The sequence below is a fragment of the Rhinopithecus bieti genome, unplaced genomic scaffold (assembly GCF_001698545.2).
Source record: "Rhinopithecus bieti isolate Rb0 unplaced genomic scaffold, ASM169854v2 scaffold_7580, whole genome shotgun sequence".
Taxonomy (NCBI): domain Eukaryota; kingdom Metazoa; phylum Chordata; class Mammalia; order Primates; family Cercopithecidae; genus Rhinopithecus; species Rhinopithecus bieti.
Window position 1 is genome coordinate 1986130 of NW_016805470.1, and position 22086 is coordinate 2008215.

Here is a 22086-nt window from a genome sequence, read left to right on the forward strand (position 1 = left end):
CTAGTTTTTATGTTATTAAGAAACCATTATGCATTAAGCTTCTGTCAATATTTCACATGATTTCTGCCCAGAAACTAGAATTATATAGCTACAGAGTATGAAGAGTTAGTATGAAGAGTTTAAGGTTCTTAATATATTTTACCAAAATTCTTACAGGTCTTTAAAATTATATATATTTATTGTTGAAAAAGTTACTTATATGTAGGGAAAAATCTGGAAGGATTTGTACATTTGGGTCTGAGGTTAATAAAGTGGTTGTGCTTGCATTAGCAGATACATAAATATTCTTTAAAAACTAACCTTGTATTTATTATTTCTAAATAAACTCAAAAGGACCATTCTTAAGGACAGCCGATTTTTCCGTTACTTGCACACAGCTGTAATAGTGAGTGGAACCATGCTAGTATTTGGAGGAAACACACACAATGACACATCTATGAGCCATGGTGCCAAATGCTTCTCTTCAGATTTCATGGCCTATGACATTGGTAAGTTTTCCAAAACCATTTTAGCTTCAGGCGTCTTTTTGTCTATAAGCAACATTTAAAAGGAGACTGAAAATATTGCCAGTTAAAAATGGTCAGGCCTGGCTAACCCAGTGAAACCCCGTCTCTACTAAAAAATACAAAAAACTTGCCGGGTGAGGTGGCGGGCTCCTATAGTCCCAGCTGCTCGGGAGGCTGAGGCAGGAGAATGGGGTAAATCTGGGAGGCGGAGCTTGCAGTGAGCTGAGATCCGGCCACTGCACTCCATCCTGGGCGACAAAGCAAGACTCTGTCTCAACAACAACGACAAAAAAAGGGTCAGGCCATTTGAAAGAGGTCCAAATGGTATTTTTTATATTCATTTGACTAATGTTACATATCTGATAAAATTATTTCTACATTAAATTCTTTTTGAAATCACTCCTGTTAATTGCTTGAATGCTAATTTTTGAGGCTGAGTTGAGGTGTCTAGTCTCTCCTTTGTAATGTTATGCCTACCTGGTAGTGTTACATAGTTGCAAATACCAGCATTGTGTTAAAATTGGTTCACTTACTAGCTTTATCTCATTCCCTAGAAAACTGGTTTCTCACATGGTCTTGGTGTAGCAATATACTAGACCGGAAGAGGGCAGTATTTGTTCATGCAAAGCAAATGCATACTGGATGATTTCTTTCATAAAAATCATCAGATGGGCTGGGCGCGGTGGCTCAAGCCTGTAATCCCAGCACTTTGGGAGGCCGAGGTGGGCGGATCACAAGGTCAGGAGATCGAGACCATCCTGGCTAACACGGTGAAACCCCGTCTCTACTAAAAAATACAAAAAACTAGCCGGGCGAGGTGGCGGGCGCCTGTAGTCCCAGCTACTCGGGAGGCTGAGGCAGGAGAATGGCATGAACCCAGGAGGCGGAGCTTGCAGTGAGCTGAGATCTGGCCAGTGCACTCCAGCTTGGGTGACAGAGCGAGACTCCGTCTCAAAAAGAAAAAAAAAATTATCAGATGTTCATTTTAAACAAATCATTATTTTTTTGCTTGTGGTAAAATACACATAAAATTTACCATCCTAACTATATTTAAATGTCTAGTTTAGTGATATTAAACACATTCATAATTTTATAAATCCATCACTGCCGTCCATCTTCAGAAATTTCTTCATCTTGTAAAACTGAAGCTCTATACCCATTAAACAATAATGTCCCATTTCTTCCTCCCCACAATGCCTGGCAACCACTATTCTACAGTCTGTCTCTATGATTTTGACTATTCCAAGTTAGACATTCGTTTTTAACAGACATTTGTGTGCCAGCCACTCAGTTTGTACATTGAGAAGATCAGATGAATAACTTAAAGCCCTTAGCCTCAAAGTGGAAGAGGTAGAGAAATGAGCAGACAATAGAATTGCACTTCAGGGTGTTTCTGGCTGAAAAGAATGTATGAGAGCACCTCTGAGTACCGTTTAAGTCATGGAAGGTAAGAGTGATGATAAACAGGGAACACTTTCTTGAGGAGGGGCCATCCCCTCTGGATCCTTGGGGACAGTAGGTGTCAAGTAGGTGAAGTTAGGCAGCACCCTCCAGTCAAGAGGAAACCCACTTTGCAGAGACACAGAGATAGAAAAGACCGGCACATATTTAGTGCTCAGAGAGTGAGACACTGAGTGTGAGGTTGGCATGGTATAGCAGCACCAGTTGGTATTAGATCCAGAAGAGATGTTGCTAGTATGGATTACAACAGAGGAAAATTAATCAATCTAGGGCATCTAGGAAAGGGCTATTAAAAATTAGGTAACATTTAAATTTTTTGAAATTTCATTTTCCACCTGTATTTTCCATTTTATTTACTAAATTTGGGCAAATCAATATAGAAAAGAGTGGAAAATAATTATGAAACCCATATGTTTTGCTGATACAAGCTTTGTAGAATGTAAAGTTTGCTTGCTTTAAAAAACATTCTTGGCCGGGCATGGTGGCTCACATCTGTAATCCCAGCACTTTGGGAGGCCAAGGCGGGCAGATCACGAGGTCGGGAGATTGAGACCATCCTGGCTAACACGGTGAAACCCTGTCTCTACTAAAAATACAAAAAATTAGCTAGGCATGGTGGCAGGCACCTGTAGTCCCAGCTATTTGGGAGGCTGAGGCAGGAGAATGGCGTGAACCTTGGAGGTGGAGCTTGCAGTGAGCCGAGATCACACCACTGCACTCCAGCCTGGGCAACAGAGCAAGACTCTGTCTAAAAAAATAAATAAATAAAAAATAAGCAACAACAACAACATTCTAGTGGATCAAACTGATAGGCAATCGGGTGAGTGATTCGGATGTCATGGGTTTTGGGTGCATTTGCTAGTTAGAATTGCAGTATGATCCCGCCTTTCTTCCATGCCTTGTTGCTCTGCTGCTGCATTTTAACCCAGAAATGATGTTGTAACTGAGAAAATTGAGAGGCATGTTTTATGAGGTTCTCTTTGTTGTAGTATTCTTCCCAAAGAAAATGTCAGGTCCTATTGATTAGAAATGGTAGTCCCTTTTAAAATATATTTTTCTTTCTCCTAGCCTGTGACCGCTGGTCAGTGCTTCCCAGACCTGATCTCCACCATGATATCAACAGATTTGGCCATTCAGCAGTCTTACACAACAGGTAATTGGAGAAGAAGTATTGCTCCTTTTCTTTTGTGTTTAAAATGAAAATAAAGGGCTGGGCACGGTGGCTCACGCCTGTAATTCCAGCACTTTGGGAGGCCGAGGCGGGTGGGAATACGAGATCAGGAGATCGAGACCGTCCTGGCCAACATGGTTAAACCCCATCTCTACTAAAAATACAAAAATTTTCTGGGCTTGGTAGTGCGTGTTTGTAATCCCCCCTACTTGGGAGGCTGAGGCAGGAGAATCACTTGAACCAGGAATCCTGAGACAGAAGAATTGCTTGAACTAGGGAGTCAGAGGTTTCAGTGAGACGAGATCACGCCACAGCACTCCAGCCTGGCAACAGGGCGAGACTACATCTCAAAAAAAAAAGAAAAGAAAAGAAAATGAAGTAAAGTGGAATTGGACTTAACATATTATTCACAAGATTCCCTCATCCCAGTAGTTTTTTTACAGGATTATGTGGGTATAAATATTCTGATTGATGTTTAAAATATTTGATGTGGAGGTGAATTACATTGAATGCCATGTTTGTTGATCTGGTTTTGTTAGCACGCAAGAGCACGCTTTTTGGTGTGGTCTGAGTGCCTGAGCAACAAAAGTGACGTGCATGTCCTTGTTTTATGTCCTTTGTTATCATTTGTGGTACTCAAGTTTCTAGTAGTTGTATCTGAATTGTAAGGAGTTTGGAAAAGAGGAGAGAGGGCACTTCAGATGGGGCATAAGATAGGAGAACAGAGGTGGGGAGATTGTGAAGCTTAATATAGATCAAGTCTGTAGGCTCTGGATAATCAGAAGTCTGCAGTTCATTGCATTGTATTGCTCAAAAATGCCTGACCCAAACTACCAGAGCTCTTAAAAAAATCGGCCCTTGGAGAAGTCTCAGTCAAATAAGAGAGATTCAGAGTGGCCACTCTGCTTGCTCCTTACAGTGTGCTTTAGAGATTTTTAAGAAGTTAAACAGCCTAATCACGTTATTAATTTTTCTCATTCAGTTTCTGCTGTTATTACTGCTGTCTGCTTTCCCTTTTAAAATTCTAAGCCATATAAATCCTAAGGATGTTTAAGTGTTATAATGCCTGTATCATGTTAGAATTCCTTTGGCTTTTGAAATTTCTGTTGTAATGATGAAAGACAGATGAGGAAGGTAATTTAACTTAGATTAGGAAAGATGAGAGGCCAGGCACGGTGGCTCATGCCTGTAATCCCAGCACTTTGGGAGGCCAAGGAGGGCAGATCACTGGAGCCCAGGAGTTCAAGACCACCCTAGCAACAGCATGGCAAAACCCCTGTCTCTACTAAAAATACAAAAAAATTAGCCAGGCGTGGTGGCAGGCGCCTGTAGTCCCAACTACTCGGGAGGCTGAGGGAGGAGAATCACTTGAACCCAGGAGTCAGAGATTGCAGTGAGCCGAGATTATGCCACTGCATTACAGCCTGGGTGACAGCGAGACTGTCTCAAAAAAAAAAAAAAAAAAAAAAAAAAAGGAAAGGTGAGAAAGTGACATATTTTGGAGATGTTGTGAAGGAATAGTTGACACAATTTAGGAACTAGCTACTAGGAAAAGGTGCTATCTTTTATAAGGTAATTATTTAGTTTTTTACCAAATCCACCAAAAGGGAAGGATTTCTGGCCACCTTGCTAATTTGATGTGTTATTATAAATCATAATCTGGGATTTCCTCAGTACAGAAGACCCTTAAAGCTTTCTAGCGAGTGCATCTTGAGATTTTCATCTGGAATGCAGTGGGACTATTTTGTCATTATCATGCCTGCGGGAGCCTGGCCTCAACTGTCTTCGTTTGTGTTCCTAGTTCTCCTAGCACAGGATTTGGCACGTAATAGACATTTGCTAAATGGCAGGTATTAGTACAGTAATAACTAGCAAACAAATGAATCTTTTATAAAACATTCTTAGGCTTTATTCAAACTCAGAGAAGTTGAGACTTTACCATAAAATATAATTTAACCATGAGTCAAAATTGGGAATGCCTTGCCTGAGTTGTAATTTTTTTTTTTAATGTGATTCCAGTGGTATGTTTGAACCCTGATATGTAAGTATCTGTGTGTTAAGATACGATTGGGTAGGTGGCAGGGGACCCTGAGGGAGGCCAGCTACTAAAAGGCCATAGTTTTGGTTTAATTTTATGAAATTATTTACTGAAAAAGAAACTTTGATTCACATCATTTCTTCATGTTTTAAGTGGATCAACAGCATTGAGTAAGCTGTGCCTTCCTTAGTTGTCATTGAGGTTTTGAGGGAGGCAGGAAGGCGGAGGAGAGATGGCTGTGACGCACCAGGGTGGCAGGAGATGCAGCTGTGCCTCTCAGTTGCCTGCTCCATGTGTCTCTGAGGGACTCTCCCTAACTTTGCAGAGCCCCTGTGCAACCAGATGGATTCACAATTGCTGAGAACACCAACTGTACTGGAAAGAGGAGGTTGCTTATTTGGTTTAAGCAACAAATTAACTAGTTGAATATAGCCTGCTTAATGTGGCACTGAGTAAGCCGATAGCAATGTTAAAAATGAAACCTGGCCGGGCACGGTGGCTCATGCTTGTAATCCCGGCACTTTGGGAGGCCGAGACGGGCAGATCATGAGGTCAGGAGATTGAGACCATCCTGGCTAACACGGTGAAACCCCGTCTCTACTGAAAATACAAAAAAATTAGCCAGGCATCGTGGCAGGCACCTGTAGTCTCAGCTTCTCGGGAATCTGAGGCAGGAAAATGGTGTGAACCCAGGAGGTGGGGCTTGCAGTGAGCCGAGATGGCGCTGCGAGCCTGTTATCCCAGCAGTTTGGGAGGCCAAGGCCAGAGGATTACTTGAGCCCAGGAGTTTGAGGCTGCAGTGAGCTAAGATGGCGCCACTGCACTCCAGCCTGGGTGACAGAGTGAGACCCTAACTCAAAAAAATATATATTTCAGATTGCAATTTATTTTCATTATTCACAACTCTATAAAGTAACTATACACACTGAATTCTTGAATATTGGATTATTTCTGCTAGGGAAATACAGGGTTATGTTTCTGTAAGCCTCTGATGACGACATTTTCATCAACCAGTCAGCATACATAACTTTCTTTTATGTGTGTTTCTATTTAAAAACATCTTATTTAATATATATTCTTGATTTATTAACATTGAGCTCACAGCCAACAGCACTTTAACTCATGCCTGAACAAAGCTTATGTAACACATGCACTTTCTCTAAGGCTCATCACAGCCTTCTTACACTTAGGAACACTAGATAGCACTTCAGCACTGCATAGGGGGCCATTTTCAATAGTGAAAGCACTAACATAAGGTACAAAAATACATAAAACATGGCACTAGATGGATCATGGAAGGGACACTTGTTTGTAGTGTGAGAGTTGAAACAAGAAGGGAGAGCATCTCCTTGTTTGACCGTAGCCGGGAATATGCATGTGTGTCAAGTCCAATTTTTTGCTATTCTCTGCACACACATGCTGGTAAGTGACCATGAAACTACTGCAAGTATTGATTTTGGAGTTAGAAATAGATTTTGTAAGTAGGTGAATTTGCAAATATGGAATCTACAATCTGCAGATAATGGTCATGCTTCGCTGAATGTTAGGGATACGTTCTGAGAAATGCATCTGTAGGCAATTTCATCATTGTGCCAACATCACAGAGTGTACTTACATAAACCTAGGCTACACATCTAGGCTATACGGTATGGCTTGTTGCTCCTAGCTACAAGCCTGTGCAGCATGTTAATATACTGAATACTGTAGGTCATTGTAATGCAGTGGTAAGTATTTGTGTGTCCAAGCATATCTAAACGTAGAGAAGTACAGTAAAAATGCAATATGAAAGATAAAAAATTATACACCTGTACAGGCCACTTACCATGAAGGGAGGGAGCATGCAGGACTGGAAGTTGTTCTGGGGAGGTCCGTGAGTGAGTGGACTATACACTACTGTATACTTTGTAAACACTGTACACTTAGGCTACACTAAATTTATTTAAAAATTGTTTTCTTCAATAATAAAGTAACCTTAGCTTACTAGATGACAACCATTGTACGTGCCATCCATCATTGATGGAAACATCATTATCCAGCACCACATGACTATAATGAGGATTGGCTGTCTTTTAAAGATGAAGACTTAATTTTTAAAACACAACCCCTATACAGTTATCATACTTCTAAAGTTAATTCTTTAAGTCAGGGGTGGTGGCTCACGCCTGTAATCCCAGCACTTCGGGGGGCCAAGGCAGGAGGATTGCTTGAGTCCAGGAGTTCAACACCAGCCTGGGCAACACAGCAAGACCTCATTTCTACTAGAAACACAAAAATTAGCTGGGCATGGTGGTGCGCACCTGTTGTCCCAACTACTCAGGAGGTTGAGGTGGGAGGATTGCTTGAGCCCACGAATTTGAGGTTGCACTGAGCTATGATGGTGCCATTGCACTCCAGCCTGGGTAACAGAGCAAGACTCCAACTCGAAAAAAAAAAAAGAAAAAAGTTGTTCTTTAATATCTCTCAGTGTCTATTCAGTGTTTACATCTCCTAATTGTCTCAATTTTTTTTTAAGTTTAGTTTGTTCAACTCAGAATCCAAATGAGATCCATATGTTACAATTGGTTAAAATGTCTCTATAGTTTCTCTTAATCTGTAGGGACCCCATCCATCATTTTCCCCCTTATTTGTTAAAGAGACTGGGTTGTTTGTCCTGTAGAGTTTCCCATGGTCCAGATTTTGATTGTTGTATCCTGGGCTTTCATATAACATATTGTTCTCTCTCCTAAACTTCCTGCAAATTAACTTGATCAGATTCTCTTCAGTATTTTGGGAAAATCACTTCATAGATTTCTTTCCCTTTGTTGACCAATTTTCAAAATAATGTACTGATTTCTAAGCATTGTCCAAAGATGACAAATTAGGTTTTTTTTTTTTTTCCAGGGATAGGAGATGTGTATCATTATGAACTCATGGATTTAAAAATACTTCATGTGTTTTAATCTATTGTAGTTTGTGTGTTTATTAAATTTCAAACATTTCCCATCTTTAGCCAATGAGGGCATCTTTACGTTAGCTTTTGAGTTTATCTGATACTACCCTAGTCTTCTTTTCTTTCCAGTATAACAAGATCTGCTAGACTCATTGTGAACATTTCTTCATCCAGACATGAAATTAGGTTTTTCTCTAAAAAGTTCTAGTATTTAAGGGGTGACAGGAGGGAGAAAGAATGGTTTTTAGATACGCACAATCTAAGCACTAGTTATATTCATTGCTACTGGGTTGGCTATTGTTTTTAGGTTTTTTAAGAAGGCAGGTTAAAGAGAAACTGTAGTGTCCTTCTTTTTTAAAAGGAAAATGAATTATGTCTGCACGTTTGTGTGTTTGACCTTCTTGTTCCCTCCAGTAGATAAATGGCTACATTGTTTGAATACTTTTCTCTGCATTCCATTTTTCCCCCACGTAACAGTATGTACTGGAGCTCACTCCATAGAAGTATGTAGAAATTTTCCTCATTCCTTTTACCTCTGCCTAATATTTCATTATGTGGATGTATTATAGTTTGTCACATCCCCAATTGATGGACATTTGGGGCTATTTGAGTCTTTTGCTATTATCATTAACCCATTTATGCCTAGTGTTCCATTATTGGAAAGCTAAGCTTGTGGGAGTTATTTATATCCTACTGCTCAAGGTCATCCCCAAGGTCTGATTTTTCACACAAAAAAATGTGCCCTCTGGCATAAGTGGGTTAGTGCTATAGTGAATAGCCTCATGTACTTCTTCTTGTATTTTTGCTGTTCTGTCTTTGTAATAGACTTCTAGAAATGTGATTTCAGATTCAAAAAGTAAATGCCAAGTTTTGTTAGAGCTTGCCAAATCCCTCTGTACTGCACCATTTTACATGCCCAGCAGTAGTGTGTGAGAGTGACTGTTGCCCCATAGTCTCATCAATCCATATATTGTCAATTTTTTGTGCTGTTTTTGTTTTGCTAGTCTTATAGGTGAGAAATGCTACCTCAGTATAGTTTTAATTTGCATTTTTCTTGCACTGAAATTAGAGCATCTTCTCATATATTTAAGGTCATTTGCATTTTTTCTCTGCAAACTGGCTGAAGCCCCCCTCTATGTTAGGGATAGTCCTTTTCCTATAACATAACTTGTAAATCTTTTTTTCATAGCATATCATTTGTTTTTTTACTTTGCTAATAGCATTATTTCCATGTAAAACATCTTTTTAATTCATATAACCAGATTTTTCAATCTTTTTTTCCCCTACCTTCTGGATTTTAAGTCTTTTTTTTTTTTTTTTCCACTCTCAGGTTATAGAGAAATACACCCATTCTTCTAGTGCTTGTGTGTTTTGTTCTTTTCAGAAGGTGCTCTGATCCATGTGGAATTTATCCCAGAATATAGAGAAATAGATTCAATTTTATTTTTTTCCATATGTTTAGTTATCTTGATACCATTTACTAAAAAGACCATCTTTTCCCACTAATGTAAGATGCCGCTTTTACTGTCTACTAAATGTACATGTGTGCTTTTATCTGTTTATGATTGGGCTCATATCCATGTACCAGTACACAACTTTAATTGTACCAATATACAACTTTAATTACAGAGGCTTTTACCTGTGCTTTAAATTTGTACATTTTTATTTTTAATATTTAAAAAATGAAGATATAGAATTGCTGTTTAGTATTAAAAGATGTGAGCATGTCCTGACACTGAAATTTTCCAATGACTCATGGTTAAAAGTCACCAGACTATCATGAGAACTTTTTAATACAGTAGCTATGATGAGGAGGCAGCTTATTGGAACTATTCTGGGTGGTTATAGGCCAGGATGAAAGGATGAATTTGGAAAGGAAGGGAACAAGAATGTTTTTTAAGACCTTGAAAAATAATTTCTTGGAAGACTTATGTAAGATTTGTTTGAAGATTGTCTGTAAAAAGTGTATCATGGTAGCTGGATGTGGTGGTGTGTGCCTGTAGTCCCAGCTACTCAGGAGGCTGAGGCGAGAGGATCTCTTGAGCTCAGGAGTTTGAGACCAGCCTAGGCAACAGAGTAAGATTCTGTCTCAAAAAAAAAAAAAAAGTATAGAATGCAATTGTTATCTAAGTCTCTGGTAAATTTCTTCTCTCCCTTTTTCCTCTTAGTACCATGTATGTGTTCGGTGGTTTCAATAGTCTCCTCCTGAGTGACATCCTGGTATTCACCTCGGAACAGTGTGATGGGCATCGGAGTGAAGCCGCTTGTTTAGCAGCAGGACCTGGTATCCGGTGTGTGTGGGACACAGGGTCATCTCAGTGTATCTCGTGGGCGCTGGCAACTGATGAACAAGAAGAAAAGTTAAAATCAGAATGTTTTTCCAAAAGAAGTATGTTTTTTTTTCTCTACTTAGATTTTAATGAATTTGAGACCTCATTTTATCTGAATTGTGAAGGAACTTAGCATATGTATACTTTTTATGTTCACCTTATTATCCAAGATTATTCAGTAATAACTTGTAGAACGTGTTTTTGGGTATTTGAAAATTGGTTTGTAAACATCTCGGATGGGGACATACCATGTGGCTCGTAGAAGCTGTCTGCGGGTGATGGAGACATAACCTTCTTGGCATTGTGTAGACTTTGCATACTGACCCCAGATCCCGGCTGTGGTTGCTCTGAGGCAGTTCCATCCAGTAGAACTTTATTTTTGATGACGGAAATCTTCTGTGTCTGGACTGTCCCGATATGGTAGCCACTAGCCACATGGGCTATCAAATACTTGAAATGTTAATTTAATTTTAATTTAAAATACATTTGTGGTTACTGGCTACCATATTGGATGCAGATCTAACATTAAGGATGAAATTAGGAGAGTCAGCCCAGAAAAGCCATGTTGAAGTAAATTATTTTGGTGGAGAGAGGGAGAGCTGCTGTCCTTGCCAAGTATTTTTGTCTAGCTTCTCTAGTTGGATACAACAGTGATATCAAGACAGACAGTTACTGAGGATGGGCAATGATCCCTGCTTTTAGAACCTCCCCTCATGTTTTCCAAGCTGTTTTCTTCCTTCTGCCTGCTTTGCTGCTTGTCCTGTATTGCTGTGACATAGAGCACAATGCAGTACAGTGAAGCGATATATTAAAAAGTTCTTTTTTATTTTATTTTTATTTATTTATTTTTTGAGACAGAGTCTCTGTTGCTCAGGCTGGAGTACAGCAGCATGATCTCAGCTCACTACAACCTCCGCCTCCCAGGTTCAAGTGATTCTCATGCCTAAGCCTGTAATACTCAAGCTGAGATTACAGTCACCTGCCACCATGCCCAGTTAGTTCTTATATTTTTAGTAGAGACAGGGTTTTACCATGTTGGCCAGCCTGGTCTGGAACTCCTGACCTCAAGTGATCTGCCCCCCTCAGCCTCCCAAAGTGTTGGGATTACAGGTATGAGCTACTGTGCATAGCCAGAAAGTTCTTTAAAAGGAAGAATGTTGTCTCTACAAGATATTTATTTACATCAAGTAATTTAAAGTATGTTGGCTGAATTTCTTACTAGTAGGATTGGTGTTGCAGTTAACTTGAGAGTTATGATGGATAGAAGCAGCTTTCATTCCTGGGATGCTGCTCCAAGTTAAACTTTTCACGAACATAAATTCTCAGTAAGAACACCCTGGGCTGGCCACAGGGGCTCATGCCTGTAATCCCAGCATTTTGGGAGGCTGAGGCACAGGGATCACTTGAGCCCAGGAGTTCAAGACTAGCCTGAGCAACATAGTGAGACCCTGTCTCTACCAAAAACAAAAATTAGCCAGGTGTGGGCGTGGTAGTGCAAGCCTGTAGTCCCAACTACTAGGATGGCTGAGGCGAGAGCCCTTGAGCCCAGGATGTTGAAGCTGCAGTGAGGCATGATTATGCCACTGGCACTCCAGCCTGGGTGACAGAATGAGATTCTGTCTCAAAAAGAAAAAAAAAAAAAAGCCACCCGGGCAACCCACCCAGATTCATTGGTGGGCTGGTGGGTGCTGGAGAACCAAGATTACCAGAACTTAGCAGGGTTAGTTCGTCTCTTGAAAGGGATAAAATCAGTGAAATAGTTCATTTTTAAACAAAATTTTAAAAGTTCAAATTAAATGTGCATGTTTATAGGAAACAGTGTTGAATTACCTTAGGTGTTGATATCAACCCATTTGCTGTCATCTCATCTGAGACTTCAGTTCCCTGTTTCACCCCACTTTCTGGGTGGGCCCAATCCTTGGGATAATGACCAGGACAGCAAGAGCAGCCTAAGGAGCCGACTGCTGGGGTCTTTGTGAGGGTGGGACCTGCCTTTTCTTGTTTGTGAATTCCCCCATGTGCCATGTACACGAGATGGCTGAACAGATGAGACAACATGGTTGTGCAGCCTCTTTTTTTTTTTTTTTGGGGGAGAGTACAGAGTCTCACTCTGTAGCCCATGCTGGAGTGCAATGGCGCAATTTCAGCTCACTGCAACCTCCGCCTCCCGGGTCCTGATTCAAGCAGTTCTCCTACCTCAGCCTCCTGAGTAGCTGGGATTATAAGAACACACCACTATGCCCAGCTAATTTTTCTATTTTTAGTAGAGACAGGATTTCACCATGTTGGCCAGGCTGGTCTTGAATTCCTAACCTTGTGATCCGTCCGCCTTGGCCTCCCAAAGTGCTGGGATTATAGGCATGAACCATTGCGCCCAGCCGTGCAGCTTCTCTTTTCTAGAGTCAACAGGAGATGCAGCAGGTCTGTGGTAGCCCAGAAGTTCTCAAACTTGCACTCTTGAATTTACATGTACGTACAAAATGCAGCTCAGCCTAATGCCTCCTGCACAGTTCTGTAGTGCTGCCTACTTCCTGTGCCCAAATTAGCCTTGCATTTATAACTAGGAGGAATGACTTGATCTCCTACAATATTTTGGCTCCTGGGCTTCTTTGGTGTTCATTCTATTACTAGTTGATTTTTTTTTTCTTGGAAAGAAAAGTATTCAAAGAGCCAGAATTTACTTTCATTATATCTTACAGTTGTTAAATTAACCTATCCTTGTTTTCACTTTCTGTGTACTTCTTTCTTTGGGGTACAAAGCAGTGTTTCTTTAGACTGTCTATCTCTAAATATTATTTTAACCAGAACATACCAAATATATTTTCCTGCCAGTTTCATTCTTCATTTTACTTCTTAACCATTGTTATGATTTTTTTTTAACTTCAGTCTCAGATTGTGCTCAACTGAAGTTGTCTCAGTTGATGAGATTTTCTTTTCTTTGTAGCTCTTGACCATGACAGATGTGACCAGCACACGGATTGTTACAGCTGCACAGCCAACACCAATGACTGCCACTGGTGCAATGACCATTGTGTCCCCAGGAACCACAGCTGCACAGAAGGCCAGGTCAGAGGCTGTTTCTCAGAGATTTCAGAAAAATCCTAATTTGTCATAGGTTTAGCTTTTATAGTGTATATGATATAAATAATAGCCCAGAGTTACTTTTCAAATGGGTTTCTATTTGGATTTTATTATCCCTGAGGTTTTCCTTTAGGAAGAGATGTTCTTTATATTCCAAGGGTCCTACTAGCCCCGGGAATTTGTTGTGTTTTAGAAGAAGGTAGGACTGTTGTCCCTGGGCATTGTGGTGACTAAGCACTGGATCCTTGGTTTGAGGCATGTAATAGTGACCTCACTTTACCAGTGCCAGGTTTTGATAGCAAGTTAGGGTTTGAGACTGAGAGTGAGTCAGGTGTATAGTGGCCCTTTTTGAACTGTGGAAATGACAGACTTTGCAAAATATCCTTGTTTTATATCTTGGTTTGGCATAATCTCACTGCTCATCATATATAGATGTTTAAATTTAAGTTATAAGATGACCCAGGCTTTTATAGTTTTTGACAGCTTACAAGACTTTTGTTTTTGTCAGTCTCATGCAGTTCATAAAATAGAAAACTTTCAGACTTTTGAAGTGAGCATTTGAAAAGCAGCAAGGTCAACATTCCCATTTTACAGATGAGCAGGTTGAGGCATGGTGTTTAAAAGAGTGGGCTGCTTCCTTGCCAGTTAAAAGCATGTCCTTGACTAGAACATTCCATTGTAGTGTTCCCACTGCGGAGCTACTGCAACTTTATCTATCTGTCTGTCTATCTATCTATCTATCTATCTGTCTGTCTGTCTGTCTGTCTGTCTGTCTATCTATCTATCTAATCTATTTATTTGCAGTTTGCTTCCTCAATTAGATTTTATTGTCTACAGTGTTCTGTTAGTCCTCACCGTAAGTTCTCTCTGTGGATTCAGGAGAAAAGCTTTTGTCCACTGTGTTCTAGATCTCCATTTTTAGGTATGAGAATTGCCCCAAGGATAACCCCATGTACTACTGTAACAAGAAGACCAGCTGCAGGAGCTGTGCCCTGGACCAGAATTGCCAGTGGGAGCCCCGGAATCAGGAGTGCATTGCCCTGCCCGGTAGGCCTTGCAGGGTCATCTTGGTGTGTGTGGGTCCAAGACTTCACCCCACTTCCCCCAACACTGTGCAGCCTAGCTTGAACCTAGCAGAGGGGAAAAGCTAATTGTGTCCATTCATCTCCCACACCAGTATTATGAGGTTTTTTGTTTTTAACTAAAATACTGTTCTTAAGTATTTCCTCCTACTGTCCTTTGAAATAAAGTGAAACGACCTTCACTGCTCTGGAGAATTGAGTGACAGCTTGGTTCTGTATCACTGAGCCTGCTCCTTGTCTCTTTCCCATCCACCTTCGATAACCTGGGACTAGAACACGACGTCTCAGCAGCCAGTCTGCTGAGCACTTTATGGAGAGTACTTCTTGTTAACCACTGGGATTTATTTGTCGGCACCTGCGAATGGGCCTTCTCTGAGAAGGAGAGGATGGGTATTTCTGTCAGCAGCACCTTTTAGGGGTGATCTCCAGCCCTGAAAACCTCAATATATGCTACTTCTGAGGTTCAGGATGATGAATTCAGGGCCTGAGACCAGCCAGCCATGATTGAACCACTGTGATATATTTGTTCAACCAGGATGGTCCAGGAAGGGGAACTTCCTTGGCTCTGCACAACATCTGAGCTTGTTTAGGGAAGTTGGTTTGGACCAGGCCCTTTTGAATGTCCCTTGTAAGTTTTGATTCAGCTTGCAGAGTGGGACTCTTTTCTTTATCTCAGTGTGTCTCAAATTTTAAGGTACAGCAAAAGACCTGGAAATTTTGCGAAAGGCATATTCTGGTGCAAATGTGCGGTGGGACCTGGAGTGTGCATTTTATCTGGTCGACTGCTACACTGTGAGGAGCAAGTCTTTGTCTGTTCTTAAATGATCTCTTTCCCATGGTACCTTTCTTTTATCTCAGTGGTTGTTACTGTTAGTGAACATTGTTGATGTCTCCAAAGTACTTTGGTTCTGGTGAAGTTACTTTGTTCTTTCATTGTCTTCCAAGAAGCATTCATAGCTTCTGTGCAGTACCTTGTGTGGGTTCAGGATGATCACAGGTAGCAGACTACAAGCTTGCCTTGTATGCTGTAGCCATATCACTTGGGTTGTTTCCCAAGAGGGACCTTCTCATCTTGCTTTTGGGATGCTGTGTATACTTGATTGTACCTTCCACCTGATAATATGAAAATATAGTGCAGCTTTTGGAGACTATAAATTTGTTAATTCCTTGCTTTGTTTCCATTCTTGCAGTTTTTACCCCAGCTGTCCAATATGCATATTCATTTGTCTGCTCTTCACTTAGGATTTTAGTTTTCTTTCTAATTGTTCTTCAGAAGGAAGTATACCAATCTAATATTGGCACCAAACTGGTGTTTTCCTCTAAAACATAGGAGAAGTGACCTCAGAATATGCTTTTTAGGATCTAGGAGATATCACTAGTAAACATTTTTAAATTCTTGTATTCTGCATTTGGCCCTTAATAATGTGTCAGAGGCTCCCACATCCTAATGAAGTGCCTAGAATTTAAATTAGAAAGGCCATTTCGGTATTCAATAATTTGAACTAATAATATAGTAGTTTTGTCTGATTTCTAAAACTCTTTTTTTTCTCTTTTCCCCTTAATGAAAGAAAATATCTGTGGCATTGGCTGGCATTTGGTTGGAAACTCATGTTTGAAAATTACTACTGCCAAGGAGAATTATGACAATGCTAAATTGTTCTGTAGGAACCACAATGCCGTTTTGGCTTCTCTTACAACCCAGAAGAAGGTAGAATTTGTCCTTAAGCAGCTGCGAATAATGCAGTCATCTCAGAGCATGGTGAGTTAAAATCCTCAAAACTTAAGTTTCTGGTATCCACCTTTCTATCAAGGGCATGACTGCAACTTGCATGTGGAAGGCTGTGGATATGTGTGATGTGCTTGGTAAGAGGGGGAGTGCTGGTAAATGCAGCCTGAGGGACTGTGGGTTTGTGCTGTCAGAGTCACTTCCTCATATGCCTTGTTAATCTTAAAATTTTTAATACTTTGTATATATAAGATCTATGAATAATTATGTGGGGGATGAATTGCAACATGTATATGTGTACATACTCTGGTGACATCAGTAGGTGATTTCATACCTCTTTTACCTCTAGATTCTGCTAGGGGAGAAGGAGATTCTCGGTCACTGATAATTAGCTAGGTTGGATTAAATCACCTGAGTTCCTTGAAGTTAAGGTATTATAATAGTGCATAATACTGTATAATTACCATTAAGAAATGTACATCTCGGCCGGATGCGGTGGCTTACTCCTGTAATCCCAGTACTTTGGGAGGCTGAGACGGGTGGATCACCTGAGGTCAGGAGTTCGAGACTAGCCTGACCAATATGGTAAAACTCCGTCTCTAGTAAAAATACAAAAATCAGCCAGACATGGTGGTGTGCGCCTGTAGTCCCACCTACTCAGGAGGCCGAGGCAGGAGAATTGCTTGAATCCAGGAGGTGGACGTTGCAGTGAGCCGAGATCGCGCCACTGCACTCCAGCCTAGGCGACAAAGCGATACTCCATCTCAAAACAAAAAAAACGAAACAAAAGAAATGTACATCTGCTTGGGTCTTTCATAGTCCAGCCGTCTCAAAAGAAGAGAGTACCTTCTTTTCAAGAGTTTCTAAGCCCAGAAAGGCTCAGTTCTCTGCCTGTCCACCCAGTGCTCTCAGGGGGCTTATAGTCGATATTGCATCATCATATTTTGTCATTTTTAGTCCAGAGTCATAAATTGTGATCCTACCCTCAGTTAAGTAGACTCATAAAACAAAGTTCTTTCAGCAGTTTCAGCTGTGGTGTAGAAACGTTTAGTGAAAATGTTCTTATCAAGCAGGGAGGAGTTGAGGGCAACACTTCCTTGGATACAGCCTTCTTCATGTGAAGGTATGGAAATGTGGCCTGGGTCTTGGCTGTATGTGGCCTCTGTGTACCACCTATAGGGCCATTCTGAAACTGGTGAGAGGTGCCCTGTATTTACTTTTCTCCAATTAGTCCCTTTTTTCAGTGCAACTTAGATAGGGTATGGACACTCAAACATTGGCGACATCTTCTTAGTGTGTTTACCTCAGGCTACTGTGACCACATTTGGCATTTCATAATATTTTGATAGCTTTTTCAGATTTCAGAATCTCCATTGGCAACTGTCTCTGTTGTTTCTCTTCCCATGTCCAAATGTGGGTCTCTTCCAGCATTCCATCCTTGACTGGCAGCTGACCTTTCCCATAGTCATTCATTCCCTCAGAAAATGGATGGCTCCCAGCTTTGTTTATTACCCTGGCATCTCTAACAATGACTCTCGAGTCCACAGAAGTTAAAAGGGTTCAAACAGGTGGCCACAGATATACTTCTGGTACCCTTTCTGTCTTCCTTAGGTTTTCTAACTCTAAACATTTCTGGGTATTCTAATCTGCTGTGGCCACGTTTATGAAACAGAAATTCACAGTCTTAATGATAAGACTGACAGATGAGAGACAACTGAAGTGTAATGACCTTCCACAGCTATACCTCTAGATGTAGCCCAGTTGGTAGAGCCCAGATTTTTACGGAAAAACAAGAAAGGGCACCCAGCCTAGCCTTTAGGACAGAGACTGGCTGGTAGAAAGCTGGAAGGAGGTGACCCCTGAAGGTGAGAAGGAGTGAATTAGGATGTCGAAGAGGGAAGGGCTTCCTGTTCATTAATTAGTACTCCCATGTGTGAGATGTAGAGGGAGATGATTAAGGGAATGGCTCTTTGAGTGAGTTGCAGGTAAGTTTGCATGGTTGACTGCAGGCTGGATGGGAGGGGATTTTTATAGTTGAGCTTCAAGAAGGAACCAAGGCCAGACCCTGTGAGGCTGTGGCTACTATAGTAATGGATCTGAGTTTTATCATGAAGGCAAAGAAATTATTGAAGGGCCTTTCAAAAGTATTTTTAACTTTCTTTCTTTCTTTTGGATCTATTTATTTTTTAGGTCTTTTAGTAGGCATGTGTATTTTTTCCTCTCAAAAATGGAAATAGGCTGGGTATGGTGGCTCATGCCTATAATCCCAGCACTTTGGGAGGCCAATGAGGGAGAATTGCTTGAGCCCAGAAGTTCAAGACTAGCCTGAGCAACATAGGGAGACCCCATCTCTACAAAAAGTTTTTTTTTTTAAATTAGCCTGGCATAGTGGTGGCACATACTTGTAGTTCCAGCTACTTGGGAGGCTGAGACAAGAGGGTTGCTTGAACCCAGGGATTTGAGGCTGCAGTGAGCCATGATCATGTCACTGCACTCCAGCATGGGCAACAGAGCGAGACCCTGTCTCAAAAGAAAACAAAGGGAGGGAAATACAGTATATCTTTTGTTTTATAACTACCAAAATTAGGAATACTTACCATTTCTTGGCTAAACTTTTATTTTGATTTTAAACCTTTTTAAAAATTGCAAGGAGAAGGAAATTTCAGGAGAGCAGAAGACAGACTATCCCAGGTGTCACTGTCCTATTATTCCCTATAAAATCCAGTACCAGGATGGATGAATGGATAAAGCAAATGTGGTGTAAGTTGAATATCCCTTATCTGAAATGCTCTGGACGAGCAGCGTTTCGAATTTTAGAATATTTGCATTATACTAACCAGTTCAACATCCCTAATCTGGAAATCCAAACTGCTCTAGTGAACATTTTCCTTCAGCATCATGTTGGCACTCAAAAAGTTTTAGATTTTGGAGTGTTTTGGATTTCGGTTTAGGGATACTCAACCTGTGTTTGGGGATAGCCATCTCTTCATATAGGTATTTCAGAACTTAAATACTGCTTTGCTATGATTTCTGTGAATTTTACGATATATTGTCTTCTCTGAGCTACATTTTTATCCTTTATAAAATGGCCATATTGAAGTGATGATCTGTCCTAATCTACCATGGCTGAGTCAAGGGATAGAGAGGTTTTCTATGTCTATGGGGTATACTTAACTTGGTGGTTTTTATCTAGAAGCTTGTTTTGGTCAAGATGTTGGTTATATTCAGGCCAGGCATGGTGGCTTATGCCTGTAATCTCAACACTTCGGGAGGCCGAGGTGGGAGGATCGCTTGAGCTCAGGAGTTTGAAATATTCATAGTTGTGTCTCTTTTGCCTTTAGTCCAAGCTCACTTTAACCCCATGGGTCGGCCTTCGGAAGATCAATGTGTCCTACTGGTGCTGGGAAGATATGTCCCCATTTACAAATAGTTTACTACAGTGGATGCCATCTGAGCCCAGTGATGCTGGATTCTGTGGAATTTTATCAGAACCCAGTACTAGGGGACTGAAGGCTGCGACCTGCATCAACCCACTCAATGGTAGTGTCTGTGAAAGGCCTGGTAAGTTCACGGGTGAATTAGGTGGTATTCAGAGTTTAATGTGAGAGAAACCATAGGAGGCATAGTTCATTGCTGAGATGTGTGAAGTAGTCATGAAAACAGATGAAGTATTGATTTCAAGCATGCAAAGCAGAGTATAACCCAGATTTCAGAAGCAGAAGGAAATATTCTGGGACCCTGAATAGTTTTAATTATAAACAAAACCAAAAATAACTAACTATTCAAAGTACTAATAACCTACTCAAAGAAACTGATATTCCAATTAACAATGAGATTGATAGGTTTATTGACCAGAAAAAGTATTGAGAATTGCTCTGAAAGGTAAATATACTGGTGTTGGCAGAGAAATGCAGTGGAAGAAAAAACAAAGAAGGAAAATAAAAACAAAGAAAAGATTAGTAAAGCAAGCAAGTCACTACAGGAACAGTGTTCAGAAAGGTAGTGTCAACAGGGAGAAAAGTGATGAGAGCAGTTCTATAACCGAGGACAGAAGCAACCCAGAACTGCGCGAGAGCTGTGGGAGAGTACTGAGCGGACAGACACTCGGAGTAGCTTCCCAGCTTTCAGTCTCTCTGGGCTACATTTCGGCTAACTAAAGGCAGGCCCAGGGGTAGCTGCTGCGGCATGAAGACAACCCAAAACGAGCCTCCTCCTCCTCCTGCAGAGGAACTCATAAGCAGTCAGTGGAATTGTGGGTTATTTTGGGAGGCTGGACTCCATTTGCATTGTGTCCAGTTTTGGGAAAATACTTTAATTTGTCTGAGGAATTACAGAGGTGTAGAAGAGAATTCATAGCATTGTAGAAGTCACCTTAAAATATGATTTCTAAACTTCTCTAGGGGAGCCGTCCAGCAGCCTTTCAGAATTCTGAATCCTTTGGTGAATTTAATGAATGCCATGGTCCTTCTTCCCTCCAAAATTACAAACATGAGATTTTACATATTCAAGTGGGTTGTAAAACCCCTAAAGTTCATCCTGGGTCCCCAAACTCAGGGGCTTACAGCCCTGCTTTTTGGAAAGATTCACTGTTTCCTCATCTTTGTCCTTGATGCTCTTTGAAAAGAAAATTTATATTTTCCGCAAGCATGTAAATACACTTGACTAAACAGTACTTGATGACTTTTATTGTTTTCTATTTTCTCTCATTTAATTGATTGCATGGCGCATTAATGGGTCATCACCCACATTTGAAAAGTCTTGACTGGGCACAGTGGCTCACGCCTATAATCCCAGCACTTTGGGAGGCCAAGGCAGGTGGATCACGAGGTCAGGATATCGAGACCATCCTGGCTAACATGGTGAAATCCCATTTCTACTAAAAATACAAAAAATTAGCCGGACGTGATGGCATGCGTCTGTAGTCCCAGCTACTTGAGAGGCCGAGGCAGGAGAATCACTTGAACTGAGGAGGTGGAGGTTGCAGTGAGCCAAGATTGTGCCACTGCACTCTAGCCTGGAGACAGAATGGACTCTGTCCCCCCAAAAAAAGAAAGAAAGAAAAGTCTTTAACCTTAGCAGACGTGGTGGGGGCTCTAAGTGTCTCTCTTGGGTTTCATTCCCAGCAAACCACAGTGCCAAGCAATGCCGGACACCATGTGCCTTGAGGACAGCATGTGGAGAATGCACCAGTGGCAGCTCTGAGTGCATGTGGTGCAGCAACATGAAGCAGTGTGTGGACTCCAATGCCTACGTGGCCTCTTTCCCTTTTGGCCAGTGTATGGAGTGGTATACAATGAGCACCTGTCCCCGTAAGTGAAAAAGGGAGCCCTAGGCACTTATGCATGCCCTCTGTATAGGCAACAACTCAGCCATGGGGCTGTGCTCTCAGCCTCTTAACATTTTAGAAACAAGACTGGACATGACCTCTGCTCAAACCTGACCAGAGACTGCCATCGGGACATTGCTGCCTGATGAGAACCTTCATACAGAATCAGGCACATTGACAGTAAATAAATGTAGGACAGATCACAGAGTACAGAAATAACTTGTCCATCCTCAATGGCATATTGCGCAATCCATGTAATATCTCCATATCTGAATGTCCTAATTTGTAAAGTAAATGCTTTCCAATAGATAACCTCTAAGGTCCCTTTTGCCGTCAATATCCTGGAATTGAGAGAGGAGGGAAGGGTCATTTCTGTTATGTATTGGGCAAAATACTGGGCTCTTTACATTCGTCATCTCTTTTAAATAATCAAGAC

The 22086-nt window shown here is 41.1% G+C and overlaps 1 protein-coding gene across 3 annotated transcripts in view; it reads left to right on the forward strand.

Annotated features, from left to right (window-relative positions):
- The window catches only part of ATRN (attractin), a 190050-nt gene that overhangs the window by 89340 nt on the left and 78624 nt on the right, over nucleotides 1-22086 (forward strand). For all 3 annotated transcript variants that reach the window (XM_017872612.1, XM_017872614.1, XM_017872613.1), the window contains exons 10-17: nucleotides 334-488; nucleotides 3036-3120; nucleotides 10274-10494; nucleotides 13380-13501; nucleotides 14425-14563; nucleotides 16167-16357; nucleotides 19666-19885; nucleotides 21448-21633. In XM_017872612.1, the coding sequence (XP_017728101.1) occupies nucleotides 334-488; nucleotides 3036-3120; nucleotides 10274-10494; nucleotides 13380-13501; nucleotides 14425-14563; nucleotides 16167-16357; nucleotides 19666-19885; nucleotides 21448-21633 (1319 nt within the window). The remainder of the gene's footprint in view (nucleotides 1-333; nucleotides 489-3035; nucleotides 3121-10273; nucleotides 10495-13379; nucleotides 13502-14424; nucleotides 14564-16166; nucleotides 16358-19665; nucleotides 19886-21447; nucleotides 21634-22086) is intronic.